The 16,592-nt window shown below is 42.4% G+C and overlaps 1 protein-coding gene across 1 annotated transcript; it reads right to left on the bottom strand.

Moving 5' to 3' along the window:
• Window positions 1-9,306: 9,306 nt before the first annotated feature.
• Window positions 9,307-15,363, bottom strand: lrrc34 (leucine rich repeat containing 34). The gene is made up of 10 exons (XM_085363051.1): window positions 15,257-15,363; window positions 11,734-11,840; window positions 11,584-11,648; window positions 11,409-11,495; window positions 11,033-11,161; window positions 10,861-10,956; window positions 10,636-10,790; window positions 10,398-10,553; window positions 9,628-9,754; window positions 9,307-9,567 (listed from the first exon to the last, which is right to left on the bottom strand). Exons 1-10 carry the CDS (start codon window positions 15,361-15,363, stop codon window positions 9,307-9,309), a joined length of 1,290 nt encoding a protein of 429 aa, XP_085219177.1.
• Window positions 15,364-16,592: the final 1,229 nt, after the last annotated feature.

Below are 16,592 nucleotides of genomic sequence, written 5' to 3'. Positions count from 1 at the left end.
AGAACTGGCTGCAGGTATGATTGAAAGTTTGACAACACCGACGTTGATGCGTCTGTGATTTATTAGTGATCGCTCACGTGTGCACGTGCATGTAGGTGAACGCTCGCGGCATGACGTCACACAGCTCAGTTCCTTTCTGCTTTGATGTCACAGTACGTGCCTTTGATCTTGCAGCACGTGACCTCCACTCGAGTCTATAAATAGGGGTGAAACAGCGGGACCTGAATCTTGCATTTTGCATTTTAGTTGTCGTGCGTTAAATGTACAGACCGCGATCTTCCCTTTCTGAAAGCTTTCTGAAAACGGATTTCCAAAGTAATTGTAGCGAAATTAGGTCATTGACAATGTCTGTATCCAGTGTTAGAACCCCTACCCGCATTAATTCAGAGCCTTTTTCACCTGCTATCAGCGGGTGTTTCGATAGGCTCTCTGGATTACAGTGGCGCTTGATAGAAAATGGGATCTGGGACTCTGATGTCCAAGTAGCACTGGCTGATATGATTACTGATGTCATTCAGTCAGTTAGTGCAAGCACCATAAAAACGTTACTTCTAGGAGGTCAGGACCAATTAAATGATGCATCCCAGACATACCTTAGGATAGCCGTGACAAAAATAAGCCCCGTATTGGGAGACTCTCTCTCAACCAGCTTTGCTGCTGCTCTTCATGTCACCCATGAGGAGTGTGAAAGCGCTGTGGCGCTGACACAGATGATTGAGGAGGAGATCTCAAATAAAGTCAACTCGGGTTGGGTTCTAGTCCCAGAAAACCCGGATTCTATTTATGTCACCAGAAAAATAACAAACATAAAAAACCTCAGATGCATGGTTTCTCATGCTTTCTCATGTCTGAAGAAATATAAAGGTAAGCTGAGCGGCCTGTGCATGAGGGGGGCTTTACCCACGTCCTTTAGTTCAAGTGATGAGAGTCTTGAATCCAAGCTCTCTGAGATGGGAACAATTAAAGAAATAAGTATGGCTTTCATGAGGTGGAGTACAGACAGAGAGATAAGTAAAGATGACCAGGACTGTCACATAGAACTGCAACCTGTGGAGGAAAAAGAAAGTGAGGAGTTTGCAGAAGCTGAGGAGAAAGCTCAAAGTGATGTTGAAACAATCCTCAACAATCTGAATTATTTACATGATGAAGATCATGCAGATAAAGCTGCAGTTGACATTGTAAATGTGTTAATTGCAAACATTCAGTATCCTGATGCAGAAGATATCACATTAAGTGAGAAGTGTAGCTCACCCAAGCCTGCTTTTGACGTGGACCTGGTGATCAAAAAGGTGAAAGACTTTTTTGCATCATGCGCCCTAATTATAAAACCAGATGAAGTAAAACAACACTTCTTCAGGTTTGCTAAAAAGGAATTTCAAAAAATGAACAGTGAGCTGAAAGATCAGGTGAAGAAAAGCAAAGGATTTTTGACCTTTCAGAGACAACAGGCAACCTCCCCTGAGAGTGAAAGAGCTGACTACAGGAAAAGCGAACACATGAATCCCTCAGAAGTTCCCAGAAAATCACCAACCTTAGAAACCACAGTTAAAAGTTCTTCTCCGCTCAAATTTACAACAGTTGTGCCGGTTCTGAATAAACTGTTTAGTAAATTAACCCAGGCAGGAAACCTTGACCTGACAAGTAAGGAGATGTTTTCAAGGGAGTTGACAGAAAATGTGTACGACCATGTCGAGTCAACATATCCAGCCCCCACGATGCAAATGGGTAAAAGTCTCTCAGAGTCTGACTTCTCTAAGACTTCACAGGGTAACTGTAATGTACCCTCTGCTCCTGAGGTGCCATATGTGCTCGTAGAAGATTCAGTGGAAAGGTTCTTACAAAACCTTCTTTTCTGGTTGGAGAATGAAACTTTAACCCAAACTATTATAAATGACAAAATTTCTGGTGCCGTGGAAGATATAGTAAGAGTGCTGACCCCATCAAAGGAAGAAGTTATGATTGGAGCAGATGCTGGTGAAACAAGCGACAGACTGTTTACATCACAGTCAAGTCCAGTTACTGATCTCACCAATCAGCCAGTTTGTGTGAGTGCAGAAGACCCGGACCTGGTTTCAAATACAAGCAGTGATCAGGCATCAGTCTCTGACACTGACCCCACAGAGGGTCAAAGTCAGCCAGCAACCTCTGAAAACCCAGAGGAAGAGCTGTCAGAAACATCAGTGTCAATTCACGCTAAGCTCATTGCCAATCAATTTAGTACTCTTCTAGCCACAAGAATCGCACAAAATTTGCACAAAAATACCAGAAATCTTCTGGATCCAAAAAAATTAGACTTGGCTATCAACCATCTGATAGATTTGGTACTTTCTGAAGTGAGATGCACAGAAAACCTGGAAATTCTTAAAATGAACAGGGTTGAATTAGTCAAGGCCACAGCTGAAGGTCTTATCAAGGAGTTTGGATCTGCAGACAAGTTCTTCGATGTAATGTTGTCAGAAGATTCATCTTTTGACGACACTATTCTGAAGCACCTAGCAATGAATATTGGTGATCAGGCATTAGTGTCTCACTCTGAACCCACAGAGGGTCAAAGTCAGCCAGCAGCCTCTGAAAACCCAGAGGAAGAGCTGTCAGAAACATCAGTGTCAATTCATGCTAAGCTCATTGCCAATCAATTTAGTACTCTTCTAGCCACAAGAATCGCACAAAATTTGCAAAAAAATACCAGAAATCTTCTGGATCCAGAAAAATTAGAGTTAGTTATCAACCATCTGACAGATTTGGTACTTTCTGAAATGAGATGCACCGAATCCCTGGAAATTCTTAAAATGAACAGGGTTGAATTAGTCAAGGCCACAGCTGAAGGTCTTATCAAGGAGTTTGGATCTGCAGACAAGTTCTTCGATGTAATATCAGAAGATTCATCTTTTGACGACACTATTCTGAAGCACCTAGCAATGAATATTGGTGATCAGGCATTAGTGTCTCACTCTGAACCCACAGAGGGTCAAAGTCAGCCAGCAACCTCTGAAAACCCAGAGGAAGAACTGTCAGAAACATCAGTGTCAATTCATGCTAAACTTGTTGCCAATCAATTTAGTACTCTTCTAGCCACAAGAATCGCACAAAATTTGCACAAAAATACCAGAAATCTTCTGGATCCAAAAAAATTAGACTTGGCTATAAACCATCTGATAGATTTGGTACTTTCTGAAGTGAGATGCACCGAATCCCTGGAAATTCTTAAAATTAACAGGGTTGAATTAGTCAAGGCCACAGCTGAAGGCCTTATCAAGGAGTTTGGATCTGCAGACAAGTTCTTCGATGTAATATCAGAAGATTCATCTTTTGACGACACTATTCTGAAGCACCTAGCAATGAATATTGGTGATCAGGCATTAGTGTCTCACTCTGAACCCACAGAGGGTCAAAGTCAGCCAGCAACCTCTGAAAACCCAGAGGAAGAGCTGTCAGAAACATCAGTGTCAATTCATGCTAAGCTCATTGCCAATCAATTTAGTACTCTTCTAGCCACAAGAATCGCACAAAATTTGCAAAAAAATACCAGAAATCTTCTGGATCCAGAAAAATTAGAGTTAGTTATCAACCATCTGACAGATTTGGTACTTTCTGAAATGAGATGCACCGAATCCCTGGAAATTCTTAAAATGAACAGGGTTGAATTAGTCAAGGCCACAGCTGAAGGTCTTATCAAGGAGTTTGGATCTGCAGACAAGTTCTTCGATGTAATGTTGTCAGAAGATTCATCTTTTGACGACACTATTCTGAAGCACCTAGCAATGAATATTGGTGATCAGGCATTAGTGTCTCACTCTGGACCCACAGAGGGTCAAAGTTAGCCAGCAACCTCTGAAAACCCAGAGGAAGAACTGTCAGAAACATCAGTGTCACCTGATGATTGGCTAATTTCAAATCAATTTAGCGTTTCTCTGGTCATGAGAATAAAACACAAATTGCACAAAAATGCCAGAAATCTTCTGGATCGAGGAAAAATAGACTTAGTTGTCAACCATCTGACAGATTTGGTACTTTCTGAAGATAGATGCACCGAATACCTAAAAATTCTTAATAATAACATGAATAAATTAGTCAAGGCCACAGCTAAAGGCCTTATCGAGGAGTTTGGATCTGCAGACAAGTTCTTCAATGTAATGATATCAGAAGATTCATCTTTTGACGACACTATTCTGATGCACATAGCAATGAATCTCGGTGGCTTCGTGAATCCTCCAAAGAAATCCAAACTTGCCAGGTTTTTTTCAGCAGTGTTAAAAGCTTTGAAGAAGCCGTTCAGCTGCTGCTTTAAAGGCAGTACTGATGACTAAATTGTCATCTTGATTTTTTTTCAAATACCTCTTTTAAAATCTTAAAGCAGTCTGGCCTCAGAGTTAACATCTGAGGTATATTTTATTTTAAAACTATTTCATTCGACTTTAATTAGACTGAGAAATATTCTTCATCGTGTCTCCTCGTATTATCGTTACCATCACCCCCCACCGGCCGAGGCAGATGGCCGTCCCTTCTGAGCCTGGTTCTGCCGGAGGTTTCTGCCTGTTACAGGTAGTTTTTCCTCCCCACTGTCGCCAAGTGCTTGCTCATAAGGGATTATTAATATTTGGGGTTTTCTTGCTGCTACTGTAGGGTCTCTATCTTACAGTATAAAGCAACTTGAGGAGACGGTTGTGATTCGATGCTATATTACAAATATTAAATTCAGCTGAATCTTAAAAACATGTAATATAGCATCACATCACCATCAAATCAAGAACTGAAAAATAAAACAAAATAAAAAACCAAACCTACATTGAAAACTGTTTGTGATTTGTCTTGTGCTTTCAAAATATATTGTCAAATATGAAAAGCTGCATTTGTATGCTCTGGTCATTAGTGCTGGTATTTTAATGTAAGCAAACACAAGGAACATACACCGATGTGTAAGTGCTACAGATCAGCGGTCCCCAACCCCCGGGCCTCGGACCAGTACCGGTCCGTGAGTCGTTTGGTACCGGGCCGCGAGAGTAGAGTCTCAGGTGTGAAATGTATGGTTTTCAAGGTTTTTATCGTTTTTCAGCGTTATTTTGTTATCGTTTTGGTCGTTAACTCGGTTTTCCTGGGTCTTTTCACATGTGTTATGAATAAATCTTCTTTTTTTCGGTACCGGTACTAGTTTTATTTTGTTGTATTTATCCGTGACACCTTAAAGGCCGGTCCGTGAAAATATTGTCGGGCATAAACCGGTCCGTGGCGCAAAAAAGGTTGGAGACCGCTGCTACAGATGAAGATGCAAAGAAACCATGAAATAATTAATGAAATAGTGAAGTTTATGAATAAAATAAACAACTGTAGCACCGTCTCAGTCTCGTCGAATCGCCCCTCTGCTTCTTCCATTCTAGCATCAACTCTTCTTAACCCTCGTCTAATATGTGCATATTGTTTGTTGTTGTGTTTCCTAAAGTCACGAAGCTCTTTCGGGATGTTCAGGAGGCTGGGCTCGTCTGCATCCATGCCCTCTGTGGCTAACCTTAGCTCGGGAGAGTAGCTCCTATCCACATGGCTTTTCTCTGTCTGCTCTTCTGTCTGAGTTGTGCCTCTCAAACTTCTTGTGACTATCCCCGTTTCCATATTTAAAAGCAATCTCACCTATTGTCAGAAAGATTACCGTATCTTATTATAAGAGAAATTTCTCCCACTTCCTGGTGTCTGGAGTCTCTAAAGTAAGCAAATGTGGTAAAGGGTGTGGGTGATTCTGGGATTGATGCAGGAGGGCGACAGAAATAAAAAGTAAAATATTAAATTTTTGCTGTTATTGACTTTGCTTTACAATATCAAACACTGAGCCAGATGCACAATAGTCATGTACATCACACGTAAACACATGAATGTAAAAAACACAGAGGTTAGGCCATCAAAGTGTGTGTAAAAGAAGTGTTTATGTCTGTCTTGCAGTTTCTGTTCCTGTCCGAGGTTTGCAGTGGAGAGCTCAGACCACACAGGACCGCCTCACCCTCAGAACATCTCCACCACCCTGTCCACTGTTAAGAGGTCAGACTCTTAATTTGTCTGTTAAACCGATGCGGTTTCTCTTTCAGTCAGACCTCCAGGGCTCAAGCTCTCGCTCCCAGCTAATTGCAGACTCGTATGGCTCTGGCTGACTTCTGATCTCCTCTGGGGAAAAAGGGGAGCTTAATTTCTTCTTCTGTCTTTCTCTTTCTAATTGTGCAGGTGAGTCACTCGGCGTGTGTGATGACCACCGCCGTCATCTGTAAGCTGCTGCGCTCCAAAGAGGCCATGGCCACGATGGACATCAGGAACTGGCCCCCAGTGCTGGACACCGGTACAGCGTTTCATTCATATCCGCACAGGGAAATCACGCTCGCATGAAGTACTTTAATTTAACATAAATGCAGGTCGTGCACAGCCGCCTCACAATGCAGTCTGAGTAGTTCTGGTTGCAGATATAAACCTAAAGAATGCACATTAAATGAAATCCTCTGCTGTGATGAAACCTGCCTTTACAGCTCCATCACTCTGTGATTTATCGAAAAATAAAAACTTGCTGTAGCTGCAAGTCTGTGGAGGTCCCCACCACTGCTTTAGAGAATCAAAGCACCAGGAAGTGGGAATAATTTCTCCTATAATAAGGATTTTTAGGTCCCTGATAACAAAAATGAGCAGATTTTATCCAGTTTGGTAACGTTTACATCACTAGAGAAGAAAATATAGCCACATTATTATAATTACTAAAAACTACAGATATGAAATATCCAGATTTTAGAGGTGAAGAGCAAAGCAGCAAACAGAGAAAGCTTTGTAAAGTAAACAGTTTTAGCTTCATCCTTTTTTAATCCTTTAATCTTGACCTGCTGTCACCAACCTGCGCTCTGTACAAGGCTGTCTGTGTGCGGAAACAACATCACATCAGAGGGTCTGCTGTTGTTGGCTCAGGCTGAGAAATCCAGCTCGACTCTGACTCACATGTACATCTGGGGAAATCACCTGGAGGAGCCCGTATGCCAGGTACACCCCTCAGATGTCTGTTTCCTAATGCGGGCTGAAGTCCTGTTGCCGATCCTGACGGTCTGGGGCCTGCCAGTCAAAAAGTCATGTAGCCAGTCACAGAGGGTGGGGTGCAGGCCGAGTGTTAACAGCTTGTGAGTGAGTTTGTGTGGGATGACAGTATTGAAGGTGGAGCTGTAAGTTCAGTTAAAATATAAGTACTTTATAATTAAAGTAACACACAAATCTTCAAAGACTTAATCAATCACAACATTAAACTCACCCTGTTTTTGTAGAGAAGGTGTTCAGGCTTTTTCATTATCTCCTGAAACCAGCTGCATTGGATCTTCATCCTTTTTCACTCAGTGAAGTCTTTCCTTTTGTTGCCATTCCTCTGCACTGGAAAAAAAAAAAAAAAATAATATATTCATTAATAATGAATATAATATTCATTATATTCATTATATTATTAATATAATAATATTATATTCATTAATAATTAGAAAGTATTTAAACATTCTGGTCGTAGACTTTTACATTCTTCGTTACGCTTGGTGTCATAATCATCACGATCAATACATGACAGGGGAGGCTCTGAGGTAGGCGGGGCTGTCTTTGGTGATGTCACCATGAAAGGTGGGACCAGCGTCTGACACTCGGTGACTTTAAACTATAAATTGACAGAATAAACATTGAATCTGGGATGCAGAGCCTCCCTGCTACTGCAGATAAGGGGGCGGTCTGCTTGCCTCCACCCCAGAGAGAAGGGTTACATCTCCAGGGTCTGGGGTGGGGTGCCCTGAGGCCCAGAGGCCTCAGGGCACCCCACGGGCACGTCACTGTAACCCACTCTGGCCTCTGCTCCATGGCTGCTGGGTGACCCCTCGTTTGGGCCTCTCCTCAGCTCTTCCCAGGAGGGTGGCACGGTTACCCCCCGGTGGTCCTCCTTGGGTCTGGCCTGGATCTCCTCCATGCCCGCTTCATGCCCTGGGGGACGGGGCTATGGCTCCCCACACTCCCTAGCAGATCATTATGTGGAGAAACTTTTGGAATACATGCGTACTGATGCACACAGGTATGCACACAGGTGTACACACGGGTGTTCACAGACACAAACTACACCTTTCTTGGCTGCTGCCTCAAAGCACATTGTGCGCTGTCAATCTTACATGCTGCACAATAACATTTAATATTTAGTATCTACTGTTATCTACTGTTAGCTAGTTTATTGTGATGGTGCTGTATTTATTATGTTGCTCTTTTTTGTTTGTTTTCTCTTCTGTTTTTTTTCTTCTCCATACAGGTGATCCAGGTGTTTTGTTTGTTTTTCTTTTTTTCTTCCTCCCTTTCTCACCGTCTCCTTCCCCCTCTATTTCTCTCCCTCTCTTTCTTGCCAAGCAGTCTGGGCCCAATCTGCCAGCTTACCCAGGGGAACGCGAAGGCGTTCTCATGCTAGCCAATAGATGTAATCCCTCCTGCGAGTCTGTTCTGGGCCTCCAACTGGTAGGACATGCCCAAAACACTCCTCCCAGCAGAAGCCTTTGTCAGATGCTTGAACCAAAGAACTGGTTCCTTTGAATGTGGCAGAGCAGTAACTCGAATTCACTCTGGTCGATCAAGCTGCTCACCCTACCTTTAAGAAAGAGCCCAGTTACCCATCAGAGGAAACCCATTTTCATTGTTTTATATGTGATGTCATTGTTTTGGTCAGTACCCAGAGCTTGTAACCATAAGTGAAGGTAGGAACATAGATCAGATACTGTCCCAGTATACCCTGGAGGTCGCCACCTGATGAAGCTGACACGAAGCCTGCAAAAAGACAACCACAGTGGAGACCCTCAACAACCTGGTATCGCTAGAATGTGTCCATAAAAACCAGAAACAGAATCTATGACAAAGAAAGAAGAGGTCCGACTTCTCCCCGGCTGTACAGGGACCTCATACTCCCCAAGGACCCTGACAGGATCACCATGTACACATGAATAGGACCCTATCCCTACTTTTATGGCAGAACTGCATTGAACGAGCAACCTGACATGTTTCTTATGGACATGTAGAGTAGAGGGTTAAGAATCTTTTGCTGTGAATGACTTCAGCACTCTTTAAGGCTTTTTAAGCATCAACAGAAACTCTGCTCAAACAGATTTATTAAAATATAAAATATTGCTTGCTGAGAAAGATCACACAACACATTGAACATTTCTCTTCTGCAACAAGCATGTCTGTTTATGGATGTAATTATTTCAGGAGGTGTAGTAGAAGTCAATGTCTTAAAATATTAGAAATGATTGCCACTAATTGTGTTTGTGATGAACAAACAAAATACTTTCATAAACTTAAATCTTTGCAGTTTAAATAATCTTTTAGTTGTCCATGATGTGCGGTGGAATCAGGGCTTGCAGCAGTCTTTGTAGGCACATCTGTACCATTACAGTCGATGTTGTAAACTGGTTTCCTCAAACTCTGGAAGACCTCAGCGAGGAACACGTGACCATCCACCTCATAGGGGCTTACATCTGTCTGTTCTGGATGCAGCCGGCCGCTGGATATCAGCTCCTTGAAGGCCTGAAGCAGGGAGGGAGCGTCTATCTGTCAGAGGGGTGATGGGATGTTAGAGGAGAAGATGAAACAGACATCTGAGGGCTGTACCTGGCATACGGGGTCCTCCAGGTGGTTTCCCCAGATGTACATGTGAGTCAGAGTCGAGCTGGATTTCACAGCCTGAGCCAACAACAGCAAACCCTCTGATGTGATGTTGTTTCTGCACACAGACAGCCTTGCACAGAGCGCAGGTTGGTGACAACAGGTCAAGATTAAAGGATTAAAAAAGGATGAAGCTAAAACTGTTTACTTTACAAAGCTTTCTCTGTTTGCTGCTTTGCTCTTCACCTCTCTGGGCCTCTAAAATCTGGATATTTCATATCTCTAGTTTTTTCATAATCTTACGCTCTTCAGAATACTTAACCTTTTTTCTGTTTTCCTCAGTCCGAAAAATATATTGAAACACAAACATTCAAAGATATTTGAACCCTTTGAATCATTACGTTCATGGATCTTTTCTTCTCTTCACATTCAAATTCTTAAAGTTATGCAAAAATCAGGTCAATTTAACTTTGTCCTCGTCTGTCCTTGTTAGATGTTGAAAAATCTCTAAGTAATAAAAATTGATAGTTTTTCTTCAGAGATCCTAAATCCCTGAAAGTCACTTTAAAAAAGACCCTATATAGTCCTTCTGTGTAAACTTTGTCTCAATGTAAAAAACAAACAATCAGGCTTCTGGTTTCTAAAGTCATTAAAATGTCATTAAAATAAGCAGAAAACATGATTCTGTCTCTGCTGCAAACCTCCATGTGTATCAAAACTGGGCAACCTCTTTACCAAAAGAGTGTGGTTGATTCTGGGGTTGATGCAGGACTCACTCTTTGAGGGTGCTGCGCGGACAGGTGATGGCTTTGCTCAGGTACCCAGCTCCACCATCTCCAATCTGATTGGATGACAGATCTAAAATCTCCAGGGCCCTGTTCTGCTTCAGCATCATGGCGAGATGAAACGCACCGTCACGGGTCACACGGTTGCTACAGAAATCCAAGAAAGACAAATGTATGGTATGAAGAGGAGGAAATGTGCCCTCTGCTGGCTGCTCGACTCGTTTCCTACCTGCACAGGTCCAGGTAGCGCAGGCTGTTGTTCCGCCCCAGGCCTTCAGTGAGCTGCTCTATCCCAGTGTCGGTCATCCCCATCCTCCCCAGGTGGAGCTCCATCAGGCTGCTATTCACTGCCAGCATCTTAGAGCAGTGCACTGCCCACTCCTCCTGAGACACAAAGAGCTGGCTCAGATCAGTCTGCCTCCCATTGAGTTTTATACCTGGTGTGTGTTTGCACCTGATGGCTGAAGAGCAGCGGGCGGCTGATATCGACAGAGCAAAGAGCCTTGTTTTTCTTCAGCATGATGATGAGCGCTATAATACTGCTGGTGTCCTGTAGGGATCGAGAAAACTCTCAGAAACAGAATGATGTCAGCACCAAACCTTTTTAAAAACTGAAGCCCATCTACCAGGTCGCAGTCGGCCACTTCCAGCTCCTGCAGCGCGCAGTTCTCCTGCAGCATGCTGGCCAGTTCCAAACCTCCTCCTCTCCCGATCTTGTTACCTGACAGCCTGAGAGAGAGCAGGGTGCTGTTACCCTGCAGAGAGAACGACAGGCGGGGACGTGGCTTCCACATTAGAAACGTTGGAGCCACATTAAAAGGAATGAAAATCCAACTGTAAATGAATTCTGCTAAAATCTAAAAGGATCTCATGAGTGAAGAGGAGTCTGGCCAGGATCGAGCTCATTTTAGTTCATGGGGCGTGGGGGTGGGGGGTTAAGCACCTAATTCCTAAAGGAAGAGTAAGAATAAAGTTTATATGAGAACATATTAAGTGTTAAACCTGCAGGCTGCTGGCGAGGACTTGAGCTCCATTGGCCTGGATGTCATTAAACATTAAATCCAAACAACTCAGAGATGATTTCTCCTCCTGCTCAGAGAAAACAAACACGAAATACATCAAACATGAAACATTTTACTTACAGAAAATGATCCACCCATTGCATTTTGTTACCTACTTGCAGGAGCTTAGCAAGGTGTTCAACTCCTTCATTTGTTATGTTGTTGTACCTCAGATCAAGACCTGGTCACTCACACACACACACACGTAGTTAAAGACAGTTAAACACACCTTGTCTGAATCAGTTGACGTGAATCCACCAGCTCACCTGTAACACACTTGTTATGTTGGAGACATTTACAGAGAGCGAGGACGTCGTCGTCACTGAGTCTCTGAACCTGTCTGACATTTCCTGGAAGTTTTAGGGTGAACTTCCTGCCACACAGACAAGTTTTCCATGCCAGCAGAGAATCAATGTTTATATGGAAAATGCATTGGAAAAAACACACATCATTAAACCAGGGTTGTCACACTCAGTTTAGTTAACCAGCCATGTGAGGCCCAAATAGATCTCTAAAAACCTGATATTTGAAATCTATAAATCTCTCTCTCTCTCTCCCTATATATATATATATATATATATATATATATATATATATATATATATATATATATATATGTCTGGTCTTGCAGTCTTGAGACTGCAAGACCAGACTGACCAACCTGTGCACTGCCTGGATTGATTACAAGAAGGCCTATGACTCAATGCCCCACAGCTGGATACTGGAATGCCTAGAATTGTACAAGATCAATGGGACCCTAAGAGCCTTCATCAGGAACTCAATGGGGATGTGGCGTACAACACTAGAGGCCAACTCCAAGCCCATAGCACAAGTCACCATCAAGTGCGGGATCTACCAAGGAGATGCTCTGTCCCCACTGCTGTTCTGCATAGGCCTGAACCCCCTCAGTGAGATCATTAACAAGACTGGCTACGGATACCGACTACGAAACGGAGCAGTTGTCAGCCACCTCCTGTACATGGATGACATCAAGCTGTATGCCAAGAGTGAACGAGACATCGATTCACTGATCCACACTACCAGGCTATACAGCAATGACATTGGAATGTCGTTCGGACTGGAGAAGTGTAGTCGGATGGTAACAAAGAGAGGGAAGGTAGTCAGAACTGAGGGGATTGAACTACCAGAAGGCAACATTGCAGACATAGAGGACAGTTACAAGTACCTGGGGATCCCGCAGGCAAATGGGAACCATGAAGAGGCCGCTAGAAAGGCTGCAACCACCAAGTACCTGCAGAGGGTCAGGCAAGTCCTGAGGAGTCAGCTGAATGGTAAGAACAAGATCCGGGCCATCAACACGTACGCCCTGCCCGTGATCAGGTACCCTGCTGGGGTAATAGGCTGGCCAAAGGAGGAGATAGAAGCCACTGACATAAAGACAAGAAAGCTCCTTACCATGCATGGAGGGTTTCACCCCAAGTCCAGCACCCTGAGGCTGTACGCTAAGCGGAAGGAAGGGGGCCGGGGACTGGTGAGTGTCAGCACCACAGTCCAGGATGAGACAACGAACATCCAAGAATACATTGGGAAGATGGCCCCAACTGACCGAGTGCTCAGTGAATACCTCAGGCAGCAGAAACCCAAGAAAGAGGAGGGAGACGAGGAACCATCATGGAAGGACAGGCCCCTGCACGGTATGTACCACCGGCAGATAGAGGAGGTGGCTGATATCCAGAAATCCTACCAGTGGCTGGACAAAGCTGGACTGAAAGACAGCACAGAGGCACTAATCATGGCAGCACAAGAACAAGCTCTGAGTACAAGATCCATAGAGGCTGGGGTCTATCACACCAGGCAAGACCCCAGGTGCAGGCTGTGTAAAGATGCCCCAGAGACAATCCAGCACATAACAGCAGGGTGCAAGATGCTAGCAGGCAAGGCATAAATGGAACGCCACAACCAAGTGGCCGGCATAGTGTACAGGAACATCTGTGCCGAGTATAACCTGGAAGTCCCGAGGTCAAAATGGGAGATGCCCCCAAGGGTGGTGGAGAATGACCGAGCTAAGATCCTGTGGGACTTCCAGATACAGACGGACAAAATGGTGGTGGCTAACCAACCGGACATAGTGGTGGTAGACAAACAGAAGAAGACGGCCGTAGTGATCGATGTAGCGGTTCCGAATGACAGCAATATCAGGAAGAAGGAACACGAGAAGCTGGAGAAATACCAAGGGCTCAGAGAAGAGCTCGAGAGGATGTGGAGGGTGAAGGTAACGGTGGTCCCCGTGGTAATCGGAGCACTAGGTGCGGTGACTCCCAAGCTAGGCGAGTGGCTCCAGCAGATCCTGGGAATAACATCGGAGATCTCTGTCCAGAAGAGCGCAGTCCTGGGAACAGCTAAGATACTGCGCAGGACCCTCAAGCTCCCAGGCCTCTGGTAGAGGACCCGAGCTTGAAGGATAAACCGCCCGCAGGGGCGTGCTGGGTGTTTTATATATATATATATATATATATATATATATATATATATATATATATGTATATATACATACATACATACAGTGTTGGGAAGGTTACTTTTAAAAATGTATTCCATTACAGATTACAGAATACATGCCCCAAAATGTATTCTGTAACGTAATCCGTTACGTTACTCGATGAGAGTAACGTATTCTGAATACTTTGGATTACTTAATATATGCTGTTTAAAACTACGCGAATGTACTATTGCTGTGATTTATTACTGTTACTGACGGTCCGCGGCTCCGAATCCGTAGTAAAGGGACCTCTGACTAATACGGCGGGGTCCGTGTGGGGCTCGTAGCCTAAAACTAGCTTTACTTTGTTGTGTGGGTGAACTTTGTTAGCCAGAGACAGAGAGAGGCGTTGAAAGACTGCTCCAACGGAACTTATTGTTTCGGAGGAAAACACGAACACAGTGTACAGTCGAGTCTTAATAGCGTACTTACAACTGGGCTCGTCAGGCACTCTTCCTGGCAGCAGTGGTTATTATTATATTTACATGCTTCCAGCTCCCGTTTTTCCTCGATGACAGCTCGTACTTTTCCTTTTTCTCCCTCCCTCGCTCACAGACACATAACGGGTATGGCAGTCCATTCTCCCAGCAGCACGGACTACACTGCCCATGAAGCTACATTCTGCATTCTGCCTATTAGCTTAGCACAACAACAACAAAAAGGCGCTCTCTCACCCAGGAAACACGCAGAGAGAGAGCGTCACCCTGTAACCATGGCAACCGTAACGCTGCCGCCTGGAACTACAGAACGTAGCTGTCAAACAAAACCTAAACAGTCCTGACCTGCGACAATATGAAACAGGAAAGTACCTCAGTGTAATCCATTTATTTCAACAAAGGCACTGTATTCTAAATACCACCTTTTAAAACGGTAACTGTAACGGAATACAGTTACTCATATTTTGTATTTTAAATACGTAACGGCGGTAGATGTATTCCGTTACTCTACAACACTGTATATATATATATATATATATATATATATATATATATATATATATATATATATATATAAAATTTTCACAACATTTAACCAGGTAACTGGTCAAACATTTTTTTAACCACGTGGTTATTTTCATACTGGGTGTGCTTAGTATGAAATATGAAACACTTCATGGGGATCAAGTGGTAATAAAATAATTCTAAAAAGTGCCAAGTGAGTGAGTGAATTTTCCAAGAGATTTAAATGTGTTTAAGTCCACAGTAGTATTAATCGGTAACGTTAACCCACTAAAATCTTCATTTTTGGTGCCCTAAAGTTACATTGGAGTTTAAAGTGTAAACGCTTACCCCGTTAACGGCGTCTTCTTCAATGACTGCGAAACGTACGGATTCACTTTTACCTTTCTCTCAGCGCGCACAGCTTTATAAAGCTCTGACATGCTTTGGGCCGCCATCACTAGATACTGTTTGAGTCGCTATGGCAACACGAGGGACGGCAGCCGCGGAGGTACAAACAAGTAACGGGAGGGAAATTTTAACGTAAGGTGGATTTTTGACAGAAGATAAACGTTAATGTATTAAAGAAATACAATAAATGAACGTGTAGGTTTGCATCTCAGTAAACAATTACAGTATGTAATAAAAAAAAAAGATTATGGGTGAATGTGAGTGGAATTAAAAGAAAAAAACTTCAGCTTTTGAGTTTAAAATCATAAAAATAATAGAAAATCAAAAGAAAAAGTGGCTAATTAACAAGAAATAAACATTCTAAGAGAAAAGAATATTTCCAATTTATTAGTTTCAATTTTAAATTCAGGAGAACACAAATTCAAATTTAAGAGAAAACGTTTTAAGAAGAAATATCAATGGCAAAACACTTAATTACAGCTTTTATCTTTATGATCAGTTAGTGAAATGTAAAAGAAAATAAATTGTTTTAGGAAACAAAATGGATGCATTTACAAGAACACAAATTAATAAAAGTCAATAGTCAAAAAGAATTGAAACAAATTTTGAGCTTTAGTCTATTTTTTGTATTTTAAAATATGAAATATATTGCGATAAAACTTTAAAATAATTAATCCTTTAAAGGATTGTCCTCAGTTTGTCTTTAAGTCAGTGTTCTGTGGTTTTTAAGAAGCTACATGAAATATTTTAAAATCATCACTGAATATAATGTATAATCTAAATTATTTGCATTATTTTGCTAGACAGTATTTTTGAGCAATTCCAGTTATTTCCTCACTCCTAAAATACTTTTAATTGATCGGAGACTTGTTATTTATATATTACCAATCATAAGTATTACATTTATTTATGACAAGAAACTGCAGTTCCTTAAATAGTATCCACTGAGTTCTAGACACTTTGCTCAGTAACTGTTTTATTGCAATGTGGATGCTTTCAGAACATACTGATTAGATTATAAATCAAATTACATCCTCTAAACAGGTGGTTCTGCTTGAGAAAAACAACAAAAACATCTGCAGTGACATAAAGAACAAAAAAGTAAAAATGTCATAATAAACTGACAAACAGCAGTCCGATTGTCCCTTTTTTGTCGGTCTTTATTTTCCTGCTGCTGTTGTACATTTTTCATACAGTAGTGAACTTGTATATGTAATTCACAAATTTGTACAAGTAATGCAGACATTTTACCTAAAACAAAAAAACCAAATGAAAT

This window comes from Diplotaxodon limnothrissa, linkage group LG9, assembly GCF_057381915.1.
Source record: "Diplotaxodon limnothrissa isolate DT_005_m linkage group LG9, D_limnothrissa_male_GT1.1, whole genome shotgun sequence".
Taxonomy (NCBI): Eukaryota; Metazoa; Chordata; class Actinopteri; order Cichliformes; family Cichlidae; genus Diplotaxodon; species Diplotaxodon limnothrissa.
The sequence above is the reverse complement of the archived record's forward strand: the minus strand, read 5'-3'. Positions and strand labels throughout refer to the sequence as shown.